The sequence below is a fragment of the Cyprinus carpio genome, chromosome A16 (genome assembly GCF_018340385.1).
Source record: "Cyprinus carpio isolate SPL01 chromosome A16, ASM1834038v1, whole genome shotgun sequence".
NCBI lineage: Eukaryota > Metazoa > Chordata > Actinopteri > Cypriniformes > Cyprinidae > Cyprinus > Cyprinus carpio.
In genome coordinates, this window is record NC_056587.1 from 1,705,401 (window position 1) to 1,728,115 (window position 22,715).

The window sequence follows — 22,715 nt, forward strand, 5'->3', positions numbered from 1 at the left end:
AGACGTGGTGGTCAGACTGCTAGACATGCACCATCAGATGAGTCAGGATGTGGGCGATATTCTGGGAGATCGCTTCTGGCGCAGCAGCAAGAAAGGTAGGTGATGACCACGGTGTAGTGTATGGATGGACAATCACATCTTCACAATTAAGGCATTTAAGCTTCATTTTCTCTAATTCAGTTTGCTTTACTGTTCTTCGGATAAACACATGATTGCATCACGTGACTGTGTATTAATAGTGTTTACAAAAAAGTGTTAGGAAGCTGATTTAATTCCAGAGGCTGAAATATCATAGAGGCTTGACGTTTGGCTCTTTTGACTTGGGCCAGCATGAAACCACCTAGCAACCGCACAGACACTGTGGCAACCACCCAAAACACCCCTGCACCTAGGGCTGGGCAATATGGCTAAAATATTATTAGAATATATATTTTTTCCTATACATTTTAATTCAGTTACCATTAATGCGGAAGGAAATGCATTTCACATGTTTGTTACAATTTGAGAAGGAATATATCTTGTTTGTTCACTATTAAACTTCACAGAGTAAGCTACATTTAATTTAGGGCCCCATGAAATCAGCTTTATTTTACTTAAATTCTGTTTTGTGTTTTTTTTTTCTGAATTCTGTGTTTTATGATTTAATTCAAATTAATCATCAAAAGTTGTCAAATAAGACAAATAAAACTTTAACAACTTAATCATTTGTTTAAAGTGTATGAAAATATAACAATTAATTTACAACAAAAAATTGCATTATTTATTTATTCATTTGGTCAAATAAGATGCTGCACAACAGAACTGTATACATTAAAAATGGGTGAAAAATATCTTGGTTGAATGAAATTCCTTAAATATGAAAATGATTGTTACTTTGAGAAGTACATGAATAAAATAGTAATATATTTCTGTCAAACCAAACTTTTATTTTGGCGGTTTGTCACAAAGATCTTTGAGTTTCAGTGTGTATTTAATACTATTTTTCTTTAAATGAAACGGTGACTTTTAAATCACATGACATCATTGTCTTCTGTCAGGCAGCTTTATAGAAGATTCGGAATCGTTTCATAATCGATGAATTTCGCTACATCAATTGAGTTATCGAGCTGAATTAAACTTGAGCAGAATAGTGACACTATAGTCTTTTTAGAAGCTGAATATGAATTGGTCCCATATTTGAAGTTTGCATTGATTCGGTTATTTTTCTGTTTGATACTGTGAAGCTGCTTTGAAACAATCTGTATTGTATGAAGCGCTATCGAAACTATGACATTTGCACAGGCAGACATTCTTAAAGACCCTCTTAGACTACTGTGAAATCCCACGCTGGTTTATGATGGAGCTGCTCAACCAACATGATCTTTCTCATGATGCTGTTGACTAAGTCTTGTTAGTTTGTTGGAGTCATGTGTGCTGGTAACCAACCACCTTGGGCTTTACTTTGCTGTCATATATTCATATTAATGACTATTAATCCTACTGAACAAGTTGGTCCATCCGGTCTTTTTCTAATGGATCTGGATCTTTTCCTCTCCCACACGGATCTGACTCTCCTGCTGTGGTCTCACAGGGGCAGCTGGGAAATCAGGCCTGTGTCAAATTCCCAACAACCTCAATCTGGAGTTTTTCCTCTGGAGCTGTTTACTGCTCACAAAGCACTCTTGCCATTTACTTCCACGCTATCATGTTCCAACTCCAAACCTGGGATTCATTAGTAGAAATGTACTGTAACAGAGGATTAGATTAGATTGTTGAAAATGGACTATAATAAGAGTGAATAAATAGTTTTGGATATTAGTATTGTTTCCCATAATGTGAGCTGAAGGTCCTGCTGAAGCTCTGGGTGTTGGCCAGACGGTTGACGGTGCTCAGAGAGGGATAATCGGAGACTTTGTGTTTCTTTCCATTTAGGAAATGGACAAGCTGGAGTGATGCATGACTCATGCTGTGGAGAACACAAGGGAGACTTGTCATTTTTGCCATGTTACATAATTTTACTACTTTTCCATAAACACATGTAGCCAATGAGAGAAGGAGCTTGTGCTGCTTCAGAAGTCAGAGCTGTTCTAAACGTGCGCCTCACTTAAACATGAAGACTTGCCCAAAAAACTTTATTGTTCTAACATTTCATGAGTCTTTCCTAAAACAACGTGGCTCTGTTTAAGCATGTGAGGAAAATGTTTTGAAGAAAATGACCAAAATTAAACCTGTATGGTTAAAGTACAAAATGGTGGTTTCTACTTTTGCACCTCTTATGTACTTTAGGTCTCAACTCAAGTTGCTTGTTGCTGCCAAAACTACTCACTCAGCTACCTATGAATGCATTTATCATGAACATCAGAATTTCTCCCGCGCCCCTACAAAGTGCAAGCTGGTTGGAAAATAAATGGATGGATGGGTCAAAATCTTTTTTTGGGGGGAGAGGAAAGCTAATTTGCAGCTGAAAAAATTATATTATTAAATTTGCCAGCTTTTCACAAATATTTATGAGCTTCATTTTGGAAACAACTCTTTGGCCTGGATCAGGTATGGCAGGAAAAACTCCTCATCAACATTTACTGGTTCTTATTCCTGCTCACAGTCCTGTAAGATCGTGTTATCTGGATCATAGAGCACACAAAGAATTTAGAATATTTTTGTTTCAGAGAAAATGTCAGAAATGTATTGAGCTCTTGTGTAGTTTCACTTTTACATGCTGGTTAAAATAAGTTCTCTTTGTTTTTTAGAAAGAAATGTGCCCACCTTCTACTATCTCTATTAGTTTGCTGCTCATGCCTAGAGAAACCTTGCCCATCATGATTGAATTTTTTTCTGCATCTTAGTTTTACGTTGATCTTATTGAAATTAACATTTCAAAGTGTACCCTTGAGTGTTGATTTGCCATGCTTGTTCGCATTGAGATGCTTCGAGCTGATGAGCATGGCCTATTTAGTGACGCTTTGTAAGCAAAGAATCACTATCACTATTACTGTATGCCTCGTTTAGCACCAGATGACTCTGAAATTGGTTGTTGCAAATAGGAGTAAAGTACAACAGGAAATTAAAAGAGCATGATAACAAATGCTTGACCTCAGCTGGTTGGAGATGGTTCAACATAAACATATTCAGGGCAATGTTTGCTTCCTTAAGATTATATGATAAGCTAAAAACAGATTTGGGCAGTTACTGAAATTCAGATCATATTTGAGCTCTGCAGGTGTATCAGAACTCTTTGTTTCAATCCATAGAAGGTTCCTGATCAGCTGAGAACAGAGTGAGATTGGGTTTCCTCTGGTCGTGAACAGGTGCTGGAGGTTAGAGGTGACACTATGGACACTGTTGGTGTTGTAAGGGACAGCTGAAGCCCCGTCCCCAACCTTTACAGCACTAGCCACAGGCTAAGAGCCTGAGCTTTTATAAGTCTGAATGTTAAAATGTTCTACTTCCTGATTATAGTGTGCGTAAATTCATTTATTTGAGTAAAGGCTGATCTAAGGATCATGCAACAGTTTTTCCTTTTTTAGACTAAATGAAGAAGAAAAAGCTATTTGTTGACTTTCCAGTGTTATAGATATGGGCTATGAAGGCTAAATATAATATTATATAATATATAGTGTGTACTTTAGAGAGGCTGTTAATTTTAGGGGTGTGTTCTGTGCACTCTGATTTGCATTCTACATTAATATTGCAAATTATATTCAGCCCAACAGATCTGAAGAGTATTCAGTTCAGATTCTTCAGAAGATGAGCTGTATACAAATCAAACACAAACTCCACCACACTTTGTTCTCATTTACATATGGAGCTCTGAAGTGACAGATTCTCACGTGGCACTCGTGTTTCAAGCGTCTGCCAGTCATATCTGATTACGTTGAGTTTTTTTAGGAATGAAAGTGAGTGGAAAAAGTCATGTGAAAGCTAAAATGAAGGATGTTAAAAAAAGGAAGAATTTCTTTAATTATACTCCAGCTGGCTTGTCTATCTGTTGCCTCGGACACATGCAAATCTGACCTCTGGGGCATGTCGACCTTTGTCAGCAGGATGGAGGAGGAAGGCATGTGTTTCTGAGCTCTAGTGAACACTTTACAGTGGGAAGAGAGCCAGATCATGTCTATTCTAGGCAACACACACAAAGAGCTGAAATGATTGTTCACTAAATTATATTAGGTGACCTCAAATTAATTCTCCATCCTCTTTATGGCTTGTCTTTTAAGTAATGTTAAATAAAGAGGTTTTCTACACTGAATACATCCATTACAGTATGAATGTAAATATCTCTAATGACTCACATAGGAATAATAGAGGAACAAATAACGATCAGTGAATCACCACTGTTTAGTCATTATGAAGAAATTTAACTTCTGGAGAATCTTTTTTTTTTGGGGGGGGGGGGGGGGGGGGTTGGAGATTATGTTTATTATGATTATGTGTAGTTGCTAACTCTTACTGATTACCTGAAGATGGATTTGAAACAGCCTTCAGCTAGTGAAACCTTTCAAACAAATGCTGGGACTTTTTTTTTTTAATTTGTGCACCTAGAAACAAGTCTTGAAATGTATACTGTTATATAATGGAGAACATCTTTTGTTTTACAGCCTCAGCTAATTATAAAACCATTAAAGTCATTCTGGCTGAGACCGGTCAGAACCTGACAATGCCAAGAAAGAAAAAGAGAGAGCGCGATTCCTTATTGCTCTTTCTAGGTCTGCTTTTTTTTAGGTCAAGAATATGTTTTTAAAATGATCATTCTAGACATACATTTAGACATTTTAAATGATGCAAGTTCAAAAGTTTGGGGTCAGTAAAGTTTTTTTTTTAAATGTTTTTGGAAGAAGTCTCACCAAGGATGCATTTATTTGATCAAAATTACAGTAAAAACAGTAATATTGTCAAATATGATTACAGTTTAACATCACACTAACTATGAATAATTATAATTCTACTGAAAAAGCAGTTTAATAATGAGTCAAATAAATGATTTTTTCTATGGTGCCATACACACTGCCAACATCTATCAGGACTGATTATGACAGATAGGTTAAGATGGTAACACTTCAGAATACTGTTTCTGACTTACTGCATAACTAATAAGGAATTATTGAAGAACTAACAGGTGATTATTCATTAAGACTTAACTGACTACTGTTAACTCCTAAGGAAGACATGTTAACTAATTAGTATGTAATATAATTTTATGATTGTGTTAAGTAACAGTTAGCTAAACAGTGACTAATATATTCTGTCATACCTCCTGAAGAACTACTATTAATTATCTACTAGTTAAGGTTCAAGAAAAAGAACTATGAAATAAATACTACTGAACAGTTATACGCAAATAATCACTATAATAATCAGGCTGTGGCCCACAAATCAGGTACTTCAGTAAAAGTACAGATACCCCAATAAAATAATACTCCAGTAAAATTATAAGTAGGCCAATTCATTTTCAAAATTACTTGAGTAAAAGGACAAGTACAAAGTACTACTACAGCAGCAACTTTGTTACAGTCCACTTATTAGCTTATAATGGAAATGAAATATGCATTTTGTTTGCTTCTAACTTTTGATTATAAAATGTTTGTTAAATTAGTTTAAATATGGGCAGTATACATGTTAAAATGGAATAAAATATGCTGTATTAAGAAATGTTCTAATCTGAAATAAAGATCGTAAACAAGTTGTGTTGGTTATTTTACATAGTTTATAATTACTTTTATAGTTTTTTTTTAGAATGTAAGTTTGATTTGAGTCAAAATGATGTAGTAATTATTATTTACTAATAGGGTCACTTTAGAATACTGTTTCAGGTTTTAAGTAATTCTAGCAGAATTATCTAATAATTATTTATTAATTACTAATGGGTTCCCAATATTTTCACTTTAGAATAGGCCTAATGTTTCAGGTTCAAAATAAGTCCTGCAGAATTATTTGATAATTGTTAATTAATTACTAATGGGTTCCCTATGTCTTCACTTCAGAATACTGTTTCAGGTTCTAAGTAATTCTTGAGGAATTATCTAATAATTCTTTATTAATTACTAATGGGTTCCCAATATTTTCACTTTAGAATAGGCCTAATGTTTCAGGTTCGAAATAAGTCCTGCAGAATTATTTGATAATTCTTTATTACTTACTAATTGGTTACCCGTATTTTCACTTTTCCTCAGGCTTTGCCTTACAAACAGAAATTGAATTAATGGTAATGTGGTATATGCTGATGAGGCACACATACAGTACTGTATATAAAAAATAAAAAATTAGAGTCGTGGTGGGGTTCCTATTGGAAGCTGATTTCTTACAAAACAATTAACTACACAGGCAAAACCTCTATAAAATTTATTTCATTTATTAATATTGCATTTTCATACTACTACTACTACTGCTGCTGCTGCTAATAACATTTATATAAAAGGGTCACAATTCAATGTAATTTTGTATAACTGTTCATTAGTAGTTACTTTATAGTTATTTATCTTGAACCTTAACTAGTAGATAATTAATAGTAGTTCTTCAAGAGGTATGACAGAATACATTAGTTATTGATTAACTAACTGTTACTTAACACAATCGTGGAATTGTATTACATACTGATTAATTAACATATCTTCCTTAGTAGTTAACAGTAGTGAGTTAAGTGTTAATGACAAATTACCTGTTAGTTCTTCAATAATTCCTTATTAGTTATGTAGTAAGTAAGAAACAGTATTCTAAAGTGTTACCGTTAAGATTGCTGTGATGTTTGGCACAGCTGCCCAGAAGTTATTTTCATGGTGCTAGAGCGACGTGAAAGAGGATATTTGAGTTTCCCGGAACTGACACACAGTCTGTCTGTTTCCATGGTGATTAAAACAAAAACATTTGTCCGTCTGAGGTATGAAGTGCTGCGTATGACATATCCTTACCATTTATTCCTACCAGATACACTCAGAAAATTGGTAATTGCAGCAGTCATTAAGAAGTATCTATGCCGTTTTTCCAGAAGGCATTAGAGACAATCAGTGCAACTCTATCCCTTTCCCTTTCTGCTCTCCGTGTCTGCATCTGTCTGTGTCTATCCCTGCCTTACTCTCACTCTCAAATCACACACCACGTTCTTGGTTCCTTCGAAAGGTTAGCAGTAAAGCAGTTCTTTATTTAGTAGACTCTCTCATAGGAAACTTAAATTCAGCAGCTATATTGAGATTGAGATATATAGAGCTCTAGATGAATTCTTCAATTGTTCTTTCAGTCTGTTGCATCATGTCACTTTACTGCCAACCGTGTTTGTAAAAACGTGCTTAATGTAAGACTGTGTGTGTGTGTGTGTGTGTGTGTGTGTGTGTGCAGTCTTTTAACATCTTTAGACATCACAATTAACCATGGATTTTATACAAATGTATCATTGTGCAAAACAATAACCAGCTGCTCATTTGAAATTAGCCTTAGTTTAAAACTAAACCGTAACACATGTTTTGTGTTTGCACTTATAATAACATTAACAATGGACATGATGTGCTTTTTTCTCCACGAGTCCTTGCTGTCTCATGCTTTCTTCCTGTGCCGTATCCGCACTGATTCATCAGTTAAGTCAGTTATGCATCTTCAAATGTTCTACCTATTTATCTCCAATCCAAAGAACTTGCTGTAAGGAACGTTTTGAGGAATTCAAGTGCCTGTAGGGCAAAAGGAGTGTCCCATCACATGATATGAAGTGTGTAAACCTTGCTTGTCTGAGGTGGGTGTTAATAACTGTATCTTTCACCTATTGTATGACATACATGAAAAGTGCCTCATTTTTTCTAACTTAGCTTCTCATTGACCAATCCACTTCATGTGAGTTGGTCCAACACACCCGGGGGTGTGTAATGTGTGCCGTGCACCACAGTGGGTGGCTCCTCCTAGACTTTGCTGTCCATATGCCTCAGTGAGGCATAGGTGTGCTGAACGGGCACTTCTTTTTTTCTATTTTTAGAGTTCTATTTTTGCTCCCTGTACTTTTGGTGAATGTCTTTGCAAGTGCTAAATTCTAGCCAGTCACAACTGTTAAGAGTCTGCCGACAAGGCAGTTTGATTCTAACAGTTTCTTCCTTGCTTGACTGAGGTGGGAGGGGCCGATGGGATCATAGTACTCTCCCCCTTTCTCTCTTTTACACACACCCCCTCTCATTGCAGCTCTGCCAGTCCGGACTATGCTCACTTCCAAGGAAGGCTGAGTAAAGGAGAGAACAGTTTTCCTTTTCTACATTTTTCCTTTGCCTCTGAGAAAGTTTGAGAAGAAAGAAGAAATTCTTTTGATTAAGAGGGAAGTTCTGCAGACAAACACAGAATAGCAGGTTGTATTTACTTTTAGCAATTTTTTTTTTGATTGAATTGGTAGCACGTGGCTGCAGGCTCTGCCACAGGACTCTGGAGAGTGAGGTCATTCAGTGACTTGTTCTTCTTTGGCATAGCTGTTCCTGTTTATTCAGACACTGCACGACTAAGGAAGCACAATGGTTGCGGGAATGGTAATGCCCCTGGACAACCTGAAGGCCATCTATGAGCATCTGTTTCGGGATGGTGTCATGGTGGCCAAGAAAGACAAGCGGCCTCAGACCAAGCACCCTGAGATTCCTAGTGTGGATAACCTGCATGTGATAAGAGCCATGGGCTCACTGAAGTCCAGGGGGTATGTGAGGGAGACCTTTGCATGGAGGCATTACTACTGGTACCTTACTAATGAAGGGATTGTCTACTTGCGTGATTACCTGCATTTGCCTCCAGAGATCGTTCCCACGCCTCTTCAAAGAGTACGACGGCCAGCTGCCACTCTGGCCATCACCCGCAGGGCAGAACACGTTCAAGCTGTCCAGGGTCCAACTTCTTATGTTCCCAAACCCGGCAAGATGGGTGCAGAAAAGCAGGAGGCTTTGCTTGATCGACAGGAGTACCGTCGCAAAATGGTGAGCATGGATGAGGCTGAAATGATGGAATCCAGGGAGAGAACACCAAGATTTAGAGGTCGTCCAATGGCTAGCACTCAGATCAAACCCAAAGGATCATGGGAATCCAAAGAGCAGCCCATGCTTTCTGATACTCCTGATTACACCAAAGAGATGGAACCAAGTGTGAGGAGGAAGGTCGCTGTGCATTCCGTCTGCCTTCAGAAAACACAAACCGTGAATGTGAGCCCAGATGTGGCTACCATTTCTTCAAAAGTGGGTGCAATAGCAGCGGAATCAACATCCACAGCAACAGGCGAGAACAAAATGGTTAAGGATGCTCATCTTCCTACTCCCTCAAAACCGAAGGTGGAGAAAAAACAGAAAGCTTTTGTGGCGAAAAATGTGCAGGATGTGCCAGCTGTTTCATCAGTGGAGAGAACAATCGCAGTGGAATCCTCTCTATATTCTGTTCATACTAAAGCAGTCAAAGAAAAGCCCAAGGAAGAGGTAGTCTTCCAGCAAACCTCATCAACTGTAACAGCTAAAGATGCTCCTCGACCTACTCCCTCAAAACCAGAGGTGGAGGAAACACAGCAAGCCCCTGCGACCAAAAATGTGCAGGATGTTTCATCAACATCAGGTGCAACATCAGGCAAATCCTCTGTGTCATCTGCTTCTGCTGAAGCAGCAAAAGAAAAGCCCAAAGAAGAGGTGTTTTTTAAGGTCTCTAAGAAAACCACATCCACAGTAGCAGATGAAAGTGCTTTTCATCCATCAGAACTGAAGGTGGAGAAAACACAGCAATCCTTGATGTCAAAAAATGTGCAGGATGTGTCAGCTGTTTCATCAGCAGTGGAATCCTCTGTCTCTACTGAAGCAGTCAAAGAAAAGCCCAAGCAAGAAGTGTATAACAAAGTCTCTCAAACCACATCCACAGGTGATAGCAAAAGAGATAAGGATGCTCCTCATCCTACTCCATCAAAACCGAAGGTGGAGAAAACACAGAAAACTAGAAATGTGCAGGGTATGCCAGCTGTTTCATCAGCAGAAGAGACAGGTGCAGTGAAATCCTTCGTCTCTACTGAAGCAGGCAAAGAAAAGCCCAAGGAAGAAATTCATGTCAGTGTCTCTCAAGAAGTAACATCCAAAGGTGATAGCAAAAAGGATAAGAATGCTCCTCGTCCTACACAATCAAAACAAAAAGTGGAGAAAATGCAGAAAACCACAAAGACCAAAAAAGTGCAGGATATGCAAACAGTTTTGTCAACAGTGGAATCCTCTGTATTGTCTGTCTCTACTGAAGCAGTAAAAGAAAAGCCGAAGGAAGAATTGCGTATTAATGTCTCTGTAGAAACCACATCCACAAGTGATAGCAAAACACCTAAGGATGATCCTCATTCTCCTCCATCAAGACCAAAAGTGGAGAAAACGCAGAAAACCATGCTGACCAAAAATGTGCAAGAACAAGCAATCAAGAATAAAAAAGCAGTCATTACAGATGAGACCTACATTGCTGTTCATGCTGATGAGACGAAGACATCTACCTCCATAACCACCCAGGTGTCTGTCAAGTCTGTAGAATCACCAATGCCACTTCTGCCTAAGAAGGACGAAGATTTGGCAATACACATTGCTGAAAAGAAATCCGAGATTATTCTGCCACTGCACACTTCTGAGCTTTCTGTAGAGGAGACAGCAGTGCCGCCCATAGCATCTAGCACTGTTCAAATGATAGACAAACAGCAGAGAGCACTTGGTTCCCAAAAAACAAAGGAAGTCCAAGAAGCATCTAAAAATGACAACACTGGTCCGTTGAAAATCCATGAAAAGGTGGAGATTCCTTGTGCCATTTCTACTGCTGAGGTCAAGGCAGAGGTTAAAGGTCTCAGGCCTGATCTTAGCCCTGAATCTCAGTCCCCATCTACAGGTGCTGAAGTAAAGATATCCACAACTCACTCGAGCAAGACTTCACAAGTAGTTGTACAAACGCCTAAGAAACTGGATCCTGATACAGATTCTGATTCTGTTAAACAAAAGCCATCACCAGCAAACCTAACTGAGGAACCTGTAGTCACAGGAGAGGCTATAACTGCAAAAGACGGAGATACAGAGGATGCCCCAAAGCCTTCGAAAGGAAAGAAGAAAAAGCCGAAATCTGCAAATAAAACTTCAGCTGTAAAACCAGTCCCAACGCCTATAGCTGAGACAAAGGTGATAGAGGTAAAGACAGAGAATGTCCTTCTAAAGGTTGAGGGCCCTGAGCAAGTTGCAACGAAAGATTCTGCAAAGACATCCCCTGAAGGAATGCACGCTGTGGAGAGCATGCAGCCAACAGCTGTACAGAATGAGGCCCCGGCTCACAAAGGGGAGGTGGAGCCTGCGCAGCCCTTGCCTGAAAAACGGGAGGTTCTAAAAGGAAAAACATACTCCTCGCAGAGACAGTGGGAAGCACCGGCAGCCTCCGCGTCAGCAGCAGCAGCAGCCTCTGCCCAGCGCACCCCCCTCCCCGAGCAAGAGGAACCTCCCAGCGTTGCACAACACACGCCTGCTTCTGACACACAGCAGAGCTCAGAGAAACAGAGCAGGCTCTCGGATAGCAAGGCCCCTGCACAGCCTGTCATCACTGGACCGCTTCCTGCCAACGAGAATACCTGTGACGTGCAAGAGCAGTCCATAGACGACGCCATGCGGAAGAAGATTGTTGTGGTAGAGGAAGTGATTGAAGTGCAACAGATTGCCAGTCCTGTTGCGGGCAAACCTGTTACACCCCCAGTGCCAGAGATTGCAGGAGATGAGTTGGACTATGATGTCTTGGAAGAACTGGCCATAGAGCGTGGCCTCCTGGAGGATGCCATTGAAGAGACTTCTTGGGATCATTCGCTCCAAGAGCCAGAGAAAAAAACCTTTCCCAACTTCATAGAAGGTATGAGTCCTTTTCAGGTCTACCACTCTGTCTTTCTCAGAAATGCTTTGATATTGGTAGCACTGCTCCAGTTTTCATCCATATTTGATGTGTGGGAGGTTCAAGGTGACTGGGGTAGTGTTGGAATAGTTGTGTTGTCATTAGACGGTTGAGCATGCTTTGCTTAAGAGGCGTGTAACTTTATATGCATGTTGAGTGAATGGTGCCAGAGTTTTATGTTAAGTGAATTAAGCATTAATAAGTAGGTATAAAAGTTTTGCAGGCTGTGCAGAGAAGCATATACTGCAGTGCAGGAAGATTAATATAATGCTAACTTGTATCAAAAACCGTGGAGCTTTTTTCAAAACATGTTTTGTCTATGCAACAATGTGCATATCTTTTATTAGTTATATTTTTCAGCTCGTCCTGTTTGTCACTGCTGCTTTCCACAAGCACAAATCTGGGCATAATTGTTCCCAGTTATTTCAAGAAATTAACCCCTCACAGTGATTCACGCCACATCCACACCCAAAACAACTAATTATATGTGCAATGTTTCACAACCAGCCTTTTGCTCTGTAGGACTAACTAGTGATTTTGTTGCAAGTTTTCATTCTTCAAGGGCAATACCAGACTGCTGGTAATGAGCAGTTAAGTAGCACTTGTGTTTCTGACAATGCAATAATGTTTGGAGTCAGTTCTCTCTGCTGCCAATCTCAAGCCACTGCTATAGTTTTTCTGTTCTCTGAATAAGAGCTCAATGCAAGGACCCCATGTGTGGCGCACGTGCATTTGGTTATTTCCTGTGGCTTTTTACCTCTTGTCTCTGGTTTCCAGTGGTCAACTATTAGCTGGAAACTTCTGCTTTGTCACTTTGTGCATTATGCAATAGGACATACCATAGATAAAGTTGTCCATCCCAAATTCCACCGTTGTCTTTCTTCTCTAGTGCAACAGAGATCTCTGGAATCTGTGTTGTAGTTGCTTTTGTTGTTTGTATAGCTGTGCATTTCCGTTTATGCTGGTAGAATTCAAAGACATTTAAAGGAAATATTAATTAGTGCTTCATTCTTTACACTGGAACGATCCACTATTTGTAGAGGTGGGTGTATGCTTTAAGAAATGACAGTAACTAGTTAAATAGTTTACACAATCTAATGGGTGTGTTAAGTAAGTGTAAAACAAATTGCCTTGTGTTTGAAGGTTTTTGTTAGTCACTACAGCATGACAGGTCTTTCGGGAATCCACAGTTCCCATAGTTCCCAACCAAACGCAATTGGATTTAAAGAGAAAAAAGAATTAATACAATATTATGGTCAGACTAACTAACTTGAGTCAGATGTTTTTGAGGTTACATCTGTGTAATTTTCTGCTGCCCCCTACTGTATCTCTACAGATCTGTCTCTCTGTATCACCTTCAGCAGATCTTTGTGCTGTCATGTGTTTTTAAGTAATTTTAGCCTACAGCTAGGATATAAATGATTGTTTTGTACCTAATACATTTTAGTTCTTCTGTAATGGCTTACAACCAATATTTTATTCATTAGTAATATTTGAGTAATTCGCTGGACATATATGAGCAGAAGTCTGAGCTCTCCAGTTGCACTGTTCTCTGTTCTGTGTTGTGCAAGTGTGTGCTTCTGTCCGCCTCGACCATAAATTCCTGCATGCTTGTGATGTTGTGACAGGCGCTCTCTGATGTTCTCAATGCCACATGATTGTGGTGAAGTTCATGAGTCATGCAGTCAGAGGAGCCAAATGAATCTGACTTTTAAGAAGTCTTATCGGACACATTCTTCCAGTGTCTGGTGCTGTGACTTCTATAACTGGCCCTTCACCTCTTGTGAAGGGAGACTTTGCAGAGACCGCTCTATATTATTGGTATAGATAGAGGCTAGTTGTCGTACTTTTGACTCCAGTGACATTTTCTGAGAGTAGGGCTATATTTGAAAGTTTACAATTTCATTGTAATAGCTTTTTTAAAAATACGCTATTGTATTTTTTGTTTATATAATAGATAAAGTCTATAACGTTCTAAAACCTAGTCAACATACAACGCACAATACCGCACACATTCATATTAATCTTGGTTCCGTTCATAAGTATAATATTATTCATTGTTGATTCTTAATGTTTCAAAATGTAAAAATATGTACTCTTAATGTAGAAAGTGTATAAGAAATGACATTCATTAATTTTTTGCATAAACTTGTATACTACCTTTTCACAGCATTACGCAGTGGTGCAATTGGACTTTTGACTCAAAATGTTTTAGTTACTGTTATAGCAGGCATAGTTTAATCATTTGACGACTAGCCTGGTCTCCCCTACATCTGCTTTCTTGTTTGATCTTCATGAGATGTCAGTGGATGGGCTACTCTGACACCTGGTTTGCTAATGACAGCTGTTTGCTAATGTTGACATGCATGCATGTATAAAACGGGTAGCTCCATCTTATTCTTGCTTTATACTGTCTTACCTAAACCAAGAAATTATGCCCTTTGTTTGGAGATGATAAACCCATTTAACTGTATTAATATGTCAACTTTATCAAATAGGAAAACTAAGTGGGAGAGCTGATAAATAGCCTACTTTTCATGAAAAATGTAATGTTCCCAGACCTAGTCATGCCTCAGTAAACCATCTGTACTTCTACAGACAGCAATATGTAAAAGATTTATGAGACATTCCTCTGAAATAACAGTTGTTTCGATGTCATAGTCTTTTCTTTCCACATTATTCAAAAATCCCCAGGTGAATGTATAATGACACACAATAACCTTTCACTGAGGAGCTGATTTTCCTCTTTGCTGTACGAGTTGTTTTTCTTTCTTCTTTTTTTTCCCCTTTTTGTTTTGTTGGTTCACTGGCAAATGATTGTTTGACTCATAAAATGACTCATAAAAATGATTGTTTGAAGTTGTAAGTAAAACAAAGATTACTGGAGTACATTTTTACAAGAAAATACTATTTCAGGCTTTCCACTTAAAACTTCATATTTAATTCAATGTGTTAATTGCCATTTCTTTGTAATGTACTAGTAATTTCTAAGTTAAAAAATATTTCAAAGTAAATCCTACGCCACTAGGTTATTTATTTATTTATGTATTTCAGTGTACAACAGGGGTCTCTGACTTTATAATACTGTCACCTACTGGTATGGATGAAGCATCATGGAAAAGAAAAAAGTTTTATTTATGCATTTAATTATTTATTTATTGTCTGAGGTCATACCATAATAAACTGAGTAGTATTTGATGTCATGTGATTGGTCAAAAAACATAGGCCAACATCTTGCATCTTTTATTAGTCTATCATTTGCATGCTAAATCAAGATGATTAATTTCAGTGCACATTAGTTTGAGAGGAAAGCTGACCCACTAATCTTTAGAGCTATTTATAGTGTATTAAACAGCCTCAGTGGAGTCAGACTGGGACTGATTACTAGTTTTGATCAGTCAGTGCTCATCTCATTCTCTAAATAGTTCACATGCCAAGTCATGCAAATTAGACGCCTACAAATACTTCATTTAATCACAGTCATAAGCACTGTAAACATGTGGGGAAAATGAAATTGACACTTTGTCAACACCATAATTCACAATGCCATATGCTAATTTCAGTGGATTGCTGTGTAAAACGCTACTATATTTAGTTTCAGTCTGGCTTCACGGGTGGCCACGAAAGGCTCGTGATATGTCACAAGAGATTTCCATTCATGCCAGGAATCCCAATCCATATAGAAATGAAAAAAAACATGAACCCTGGCAACCCTGTGCTTTTCAAAGTGTAAAAAGGAGCATACTTTAAAATAAGTCTTTTTTATAGAAGTAATATACTTTAAAATAATATACTTAAGTGTGATCTGAATGTACTGTTTTCAGACACTTAATTTTATTTGCAATTAAATGAAAATGAGTTTAAATTTATATTAAATGCAGTTAGCTGAACTTTAGAGTGTTTTTTGACAGACTTAAGTAAGATGTTAGTACATCTTTATGTGTAATTTCATAATTACGTCTATTGTGTTTGAAATATGGTTAGTGTTTCTGCTGAATGCACTGACAAACATTTATGATAAACTAAAATATACTTTAATGCCATTTCTATTGAAACTTGTAATGATGATGTTGCAATTTAGTACATTTACAGTATATTTACTTGAAATGATACACTGAATAACACACTGAAGTTAAAATGATAAACAAGTATGTTAGTCAACACATCAAAATAAGTGTAATTCTTTAAAGCACAACAAATGATTTTTTAATTATTTATACTGTTTAAAAAACTTTTAATTTGATATTATTACTGTTTAAAAATGTGTGAAGTAAACAGTCGTGGAAGTGTCTCTCTTTAAGTCATTTAAGTGCCCTTTTATCTCATTAATATCAGGTTATCTGCAAGTACAGTTTTATTTTAAATATACTTTTAAGATTTGAAGTACAAGTGTACATTCAAATCAGTTAAGTGCACTTCTTTGGCAAAAGGGTATGTTCTATCAGTTCAATGCATTTTGCCATTTCATGCCAATTATTTCTCACAACCTTTAATGAAACTGGCGTCTTGGTGTCTGACAGCAGTATGGAAGGCAAACGTTGAGGGAAAGTAAAGCCAACAGACTGTGATGCAATATCATAGAATAACTCAATCATCATCCAGGAACAAACTGATCTCTGTTCAAAGAGGCCACCGCGGGTTTCATCAGTTTCTATCTGTGCCAGTGTGAGCAGCTTGCCCAGGCTGATATTTATATCCACAGTGAGCTGTTTTCCCCTCTCACACCGCCCCGCTCGCCCCGTCCCATCCCGACCCTCAGCCTCCGCCCTCCTAACTGCAAAGCCACCGGGGAGCAGCACTGACATATCCACACAGCAGGCATGGGCCGTCAAAAATAAGAAGGGGACAGTGGCCACCAAACAAACCCAGACTCTTTTTCTTTCTTTATTGGCACGCTCTTGTTCTGGTTGTCCGCCTTTGCTGCTCCTCAAACTTCATGAAGATCATACCTGGTAGGTCAGATCATCAAGAGTTTGACTGCGTGTCTTTTATTCTGTGTTTGTTTGTGTATCAAACGTTGTTGGTCGAGGTGAGATGGGAAACTCTCACTGCTGGCATGCTTCTCAATTCTATTCCATATTTAAACCCGTTCACACTTAAGTTATCTGTAATGTGTTTTTAGTTTAGGATGATTTGTTCGTTTTGTTATTTTCTTGCCGTCCCGCGGTGGATGAGGTGTGAGCGCTCTTCCTGGAGGAGTTACGTTCACCAGGTCTGACGGACGGTTTTAAGGTGGTAAACAGCGGTGGGCTGAGAGTTGGATTTCAGAGGCGAATTCTCTGTGTCTGCGCAGGAATGTGAAGTGTCCCGTATCTGCGCTATTTTTGAGAGCTGTAAAAACACTTCCACCTGTTTCAGGCTTGAAGCAGGCTTCTCTCACGCTGTAATAATAGAGAGTGCCGGGAAATACCGTACTGTAACTCTAAGGTCGCTTTGGTTTCAATACCCAATGGTGAATCTTACAGTATGTCCAAATCTAGCAAAGAAATGAATAATTCCCATGTAAAGGTTATTCAGTCTGTGTGTTTAGCTTTGTGGACAGCATCTATGATGACTTGCACCCTTATAATTTAAAGGTGCTTCAAAAGGTTCTTCACAGCGATGCCATACAAGAACCATTTCTGGTTCCACAAAGAAGCATTCAGTCAGAGGTTCTTTAAAGAAGCATCTCTTTCTTACCTTTTTATAATCTGAAGAACCTTCTTTCACCACAAAGAACCTTTTGTGAAACAGAAAGATTCTTCAGATGCTTAAGGTTCTTTATGGAACCGTTTAGACAAAAAGGTTCTTCTATGGCATCGTGAAGCACCTTTATTTTTAAGAGTGTGTTTGTAAAAACACAACTAAGTGTGTGGACTTTGCATTGCAACTGTCAACTAATTTTTTTTAAATAAAGTGCAAAACTATGGTCTGTGGCAATCAACAGCATTTAACAACTGTTATTCTACTATTATCTATATGCTATTAGTGTATTTATTAATATTTTTAATTAGATTTTATTTTATATATATATTTTAAATTTGTTATTTTATTTTCCATTTTAATTAATTTAATATTTTTATTTAGATTGAATGTATTTTATTTTTTATTTCAGTTTTAGTTTTAGTAATTTTAGTGCCTGAGCTTTTTATTAATTGGCAAGTCAACTATTGAATTTTTCAATTAAGTGTTTTCATCTGATATTTTTATTTATTATAGCTTTATTTTGGTTAGTGAAAAGTATCTTTGATAGTTTTGGTTTTAGTTAACAACAACAATACATATAACAGATGCTGGCAATAAACCTGGAAGTCAACAACTTAAGTGGACATTACATACCAGAATAGAGCCAAATGGTTGGAGGGGTTGAAAAATAAATAATCAGTGATGAGTAAATTAAATTAAAGAATTGGTAACACTTTATTTCGATAGACATTCTACTAAATTTAATTAACTATATGAAACTATAAGAAACTCGACATTAGACATTCTACTAACTATAAGTAACTTATTAACTGACTCTTATTAGAGTATTAGTAGACTGCTAGGTTAGGGTTAGTAGAATAAGTTGACATACTTGTAAAGCTACTTATAGTCAGTAGAATGTCTGTTGGGAAACATCAAAATAAAGTGTTAGCGGATATAATACAGACAGTCTTGTAATCCTCTACTAATACTCTGTTCTAAATATAGAAGAGCACTGATGAATCATTCAGAAGACCAGGATTATGTGTTAAGAAAGTAAATAGAGTTGGTTTTTGATTTCATATTGACTTTCAATGAATCTGAATTATGAAGGTATGAATATTTGTGTATTTTAATCGTCTGTTATGTGAAGATGGGCAGTTGTTTTAAAGAGCTAATGATGTCCTTTGGTGTATAATTATCTTTGGATTGATGAAATACTTTAACTAGTTTGTCCTGAGAGACTAGGTGTGTCTTCTAGTTTCAAACTCAGCAAACCCTGGAGTCGTGTTAAATGTTCAAACACGCTGGTTTATGAACTTTTTAAATTGGTGATTCAAATGAAATCTTGGTTTCAAGATTTCAAACATTTTGAAAAAGACTTGCATAATACAATTTTTAGATACTGAAAACCAGATCTGAAGTGTTTATGAGCCATTTAAAAACATTTACTGACAATAGAACACATTTTTTAACATATTTTCCTAAAATCTCATTACCACAACATTCTGAAAATACTAATACCATTAGGAAAATGAATACATTTTCACATTTAAAAAGAAATTACTACCAGTCATGCACAGTTACATAAAACTCCGAAAAAATATTTATTTTTAAATTAACATTTTTTTTTTTATCTCTGTAATTACCACAACACATTCCAGAATTTATTGAAACATTTTTAGGCATTGTTTTTGACTCCTTTTTGGACATATTTTCCAAGTCATTACAAAATATATTACAGCAATGGTCTGGAAATGTTAATACCATTAGGAAATTGAATACATTTTCACATTTTTAAAAGTAATTATTAACAGTCATGCTACTTTGTAACTTAAAATAATCTATATTTTTTAAATGAACATATTTATTTGATTTTGACTGATTTCTCTCATTAACACAACACCTTCCACAATTTACAATCTATTCTTTTTAATATATACGTGTATTAAATTGAAACTTGACTTTTTTTTAAAAAAAAAAACTTAATGTATTGATTCTGAACATGCATTTAAAAGCAAACTACTGTTTTTCCATATATTAAGGTAATATTATACGAACACCTGTTGTGTTAATTATACATGGGTTATGGAAATGAGGTTGATGATTTTGATAATTAGAAATAAATCTACATATTCTATTCTTATCTATTCTATGAACCAGAAACCCATTTGATCTTGAATATCTACCTAATTTCCAATGCATCTACTAAAAATCAGAATTATGCTACATGCTATCCTAAAATGTTATTTTTGCAAAGTAGTAATATATCACATTTGCAGGGTAATATAAGTTTGTTTTTTGTTTGTTTTTATTTAAGTTAACTTTAAAAATGTTCTTGTGTCCTCTGTAGTTTCGGTTAGTTAGTTAGGTTAGACAAATTGATAAAGAAACTGGCATCTGACTTTTGAGAACTGCATTGGGAAATTCTGGAATAACTCTTAATGTGTATATAGTCAAGGAGTTGGAGACTTATTTCAGATGAGAAATCCCTTCTTCTGCACGAGTGCAGTGTCTGTACACAAGGAGCTGTTTTCCAGAAGAGTCCGAGGTGACCTCTGCTAGCGGTTGGCAGGCGGTCTGTCACTGACACTCTGCTCTGGTCATGACAGTTCCTCTCCTGCTCCTCCGTCATCTTGTTTGTTTGATCATAAACCTCACATTCAGGATAGCGCAGATCTTGTTACAGATGATTACTGTACTGTTTTGTAATAAATCGGTTCAAGACAGTAGTTGAATCTCTTCCTCCTGTGGGTTGTGTGTTTTGTAAAGGGAGAATGATGGTGTTATATGACTCTGTGTTTACATGCATGACAGATTCTGACCTCTTTCCATCGCTTTCTCTGAGCTTAACCCTTTGTGCATCTACATTTCTATTATGCTATTAACCAGACCTGCCATATGGAGGACAGAATGTTCATAATAAAATGTATTTATTTATTTATTTGACTAAATCTAATAAGATATTCATGCAAAAATTCTATATAATTATATAATAATAAATATTATTCTATAATAATTATATATAATTACGCAGGTGTCAATACTATATATATATATATATATATATATATATATATATATATATATATATATATATATATATATATATATATATATATATATATATATATATATATATATATATATATATATATATATATATATATATACATATTTTTTTTTTTTTTTTTTGCAACTGACAGTTTGTTAAAGGCTAGTTATGTTCAGAATTGCATACTACTCTTACTGCATGATTTATAATATACTTGGCACAGAATGCTGAATTTCTAAATGTGATTAAACTAAATGTGCAATTATTTATTTCTGAAATGACTATATGCCATTCATATACAATATGGTGAGGTCATGTGACAACAATATAGAATAGTACTGTTTAAATACAGTGTATACAGCATTGAGTTAAGTAAAGTGAAAGTGCACACACACAGCAGTGAACACACACACACACACACACACACACACACACACACACTGTGAACACACACCCAGAGCAGTGGGCAGCCATTTATGCTGCGGCGCCCGGGGAGCAGTTGGGGGTTCGGTGCATTGCTCAAGGGCACCTCAGTCGTGGTATTGCCGGCCCGAGACTCAAACCCACAACTCTCTAACCACTAGCCCACGAATTCCCCGAACAGATGGCTAATATTTTAGAAGGTAGAAGGAATATTTTAAAGATGTCAGCAAAACTAAACATGCCAAAACAATTGATTCACAAGGCGTTTCTAATGGCGGATTAGAAAAAAAAAAGCAGTTCATTTCCATTAATTTCGCAGTCACACCTTTTTCAGTGAGATCTGTCCGGAAGAAAGTGATACATGATATTTGAAAAAGAAAATGTATAGTAAATGCACAATGTATGCAGTTTTCTCTCGTGGATATTGTGTTTTGTCTACCATCTAGTGTTAAAATGACGAAGTCTCAATTTAATACTCCAGTGCTATAACTTTGTTTCACTGAAGATGTTACAGCATGAAACAAGATTGATGATTTATTAAAAAAAAAAAACTTTTTATTTCCTTCACTTTTACTGAAGCTAAAACTGAAATGTTCAACTGCCGTTATTCTCTTCCTCAAACACACATTATATTATTGCCAAAACAGGCATCTCAGGCAATTTAATAATATGGATAAGGTCATAAAGCTGGGGATGTACATAGAATATTCTGGGCGCTGGAAAAGCCCGTGGTTACATTTGGATTTGACGTAAGATGCTGATGTGATCTACATACCACTCATCTTAGATTTATTTTGGTTTATGAAGTAATTTCACAATAAGTGATGAATCCTCCCAGTGCGGTCAGTCCTTCCTTGCTTTCAGTCTATAAATACAGACATGAGTAAGAGTGTGTTCTTCTCATCTGCTGCCATGGCTACTGTGTGTCTGGACAACTCTTCTCAGATATCCATCGTATCAGCACCGTCAGCTCAGCTCAGATGGAAGCAGTTATTATGTCACTAAGGCAATGCAGTCAAAAGCAGAAGTCGTGTCATAGTTTTCAGCTGATCTCCTTCAGGTCATTAACACGGCGTGTGTCATCTTTACCTTTTCTAGATGATGTTTCCCTCAGCTGTTCAGATACCTCAGCTATTGTAAAATTACCTGCCAAGTGTTTGATTATGTCCTAATTATCGACCAGAAGAGGGAGACAAATATTTAAACTATATGTGAAACCCTGACCAAAACCCAATTTATTTTCATAATGTAAATTATTTCTGCATGCAGAATGAGAAGATTGCAGAAAAGTCAAAACAGAGCAAGTTTTTTTATATATATTTTAATAAATTATGAACAAACTTTTTCTTTTCTTTTTTTTAGAATAGTGTTCACCAGTGATTCATGCACAGAACATGATGCATTAAAATAAGGAAAATAAGGAAAAATTAGGTTGCATGAACACTAAGAGAGATATTTAATCATTTTATATAAACTAATGTAACAACTCCATATTAAAAATAAAATATAATATTAGTCAAATACATTAATGTAAAAATTAATAAATGTATTTAGCTTATTTATTTATTTATTAAGTGGGATTAAAAATACTAGCATACCTCACTTTTCTTTGCAAAAGTTTGAACTCCTCTAATATTTCTCACGTGTGACCAGGTTAGTTTGAAGACAGGGAACGGGGCGTTTGAAGGGGAAAAAAAATTAAAAAGTCCCTCCTCATTGTGTTTTATAC

General features: G+C 36.7%; 1 protein-coding gene across 1 annotated transcript in view; it reads left to right on the forward strand.

Annotated features, from left to right (window-relative positions):
* Positions 1-8,074: 8,074 nt before the first annotated feature.
* Positions 8,075-22,715, forward strand: part of LOC109087686 (plectin-like) — a 68,335-nt gene continuing 53,694 nt past the window's right edge. Inside the window, exon 1 of the mRNA XM_042771986.1 lies at positions 8,075-11,805. Within this exon, the coding sequence (XP_042627920.1) occupies positions 8,451-11,805 (3,355 nt within the window). The 5' untranslated portion in view covers positions 8,075-8,450. The remainder of the gene's footprint in view (positions 11,806-22,715) is intronic.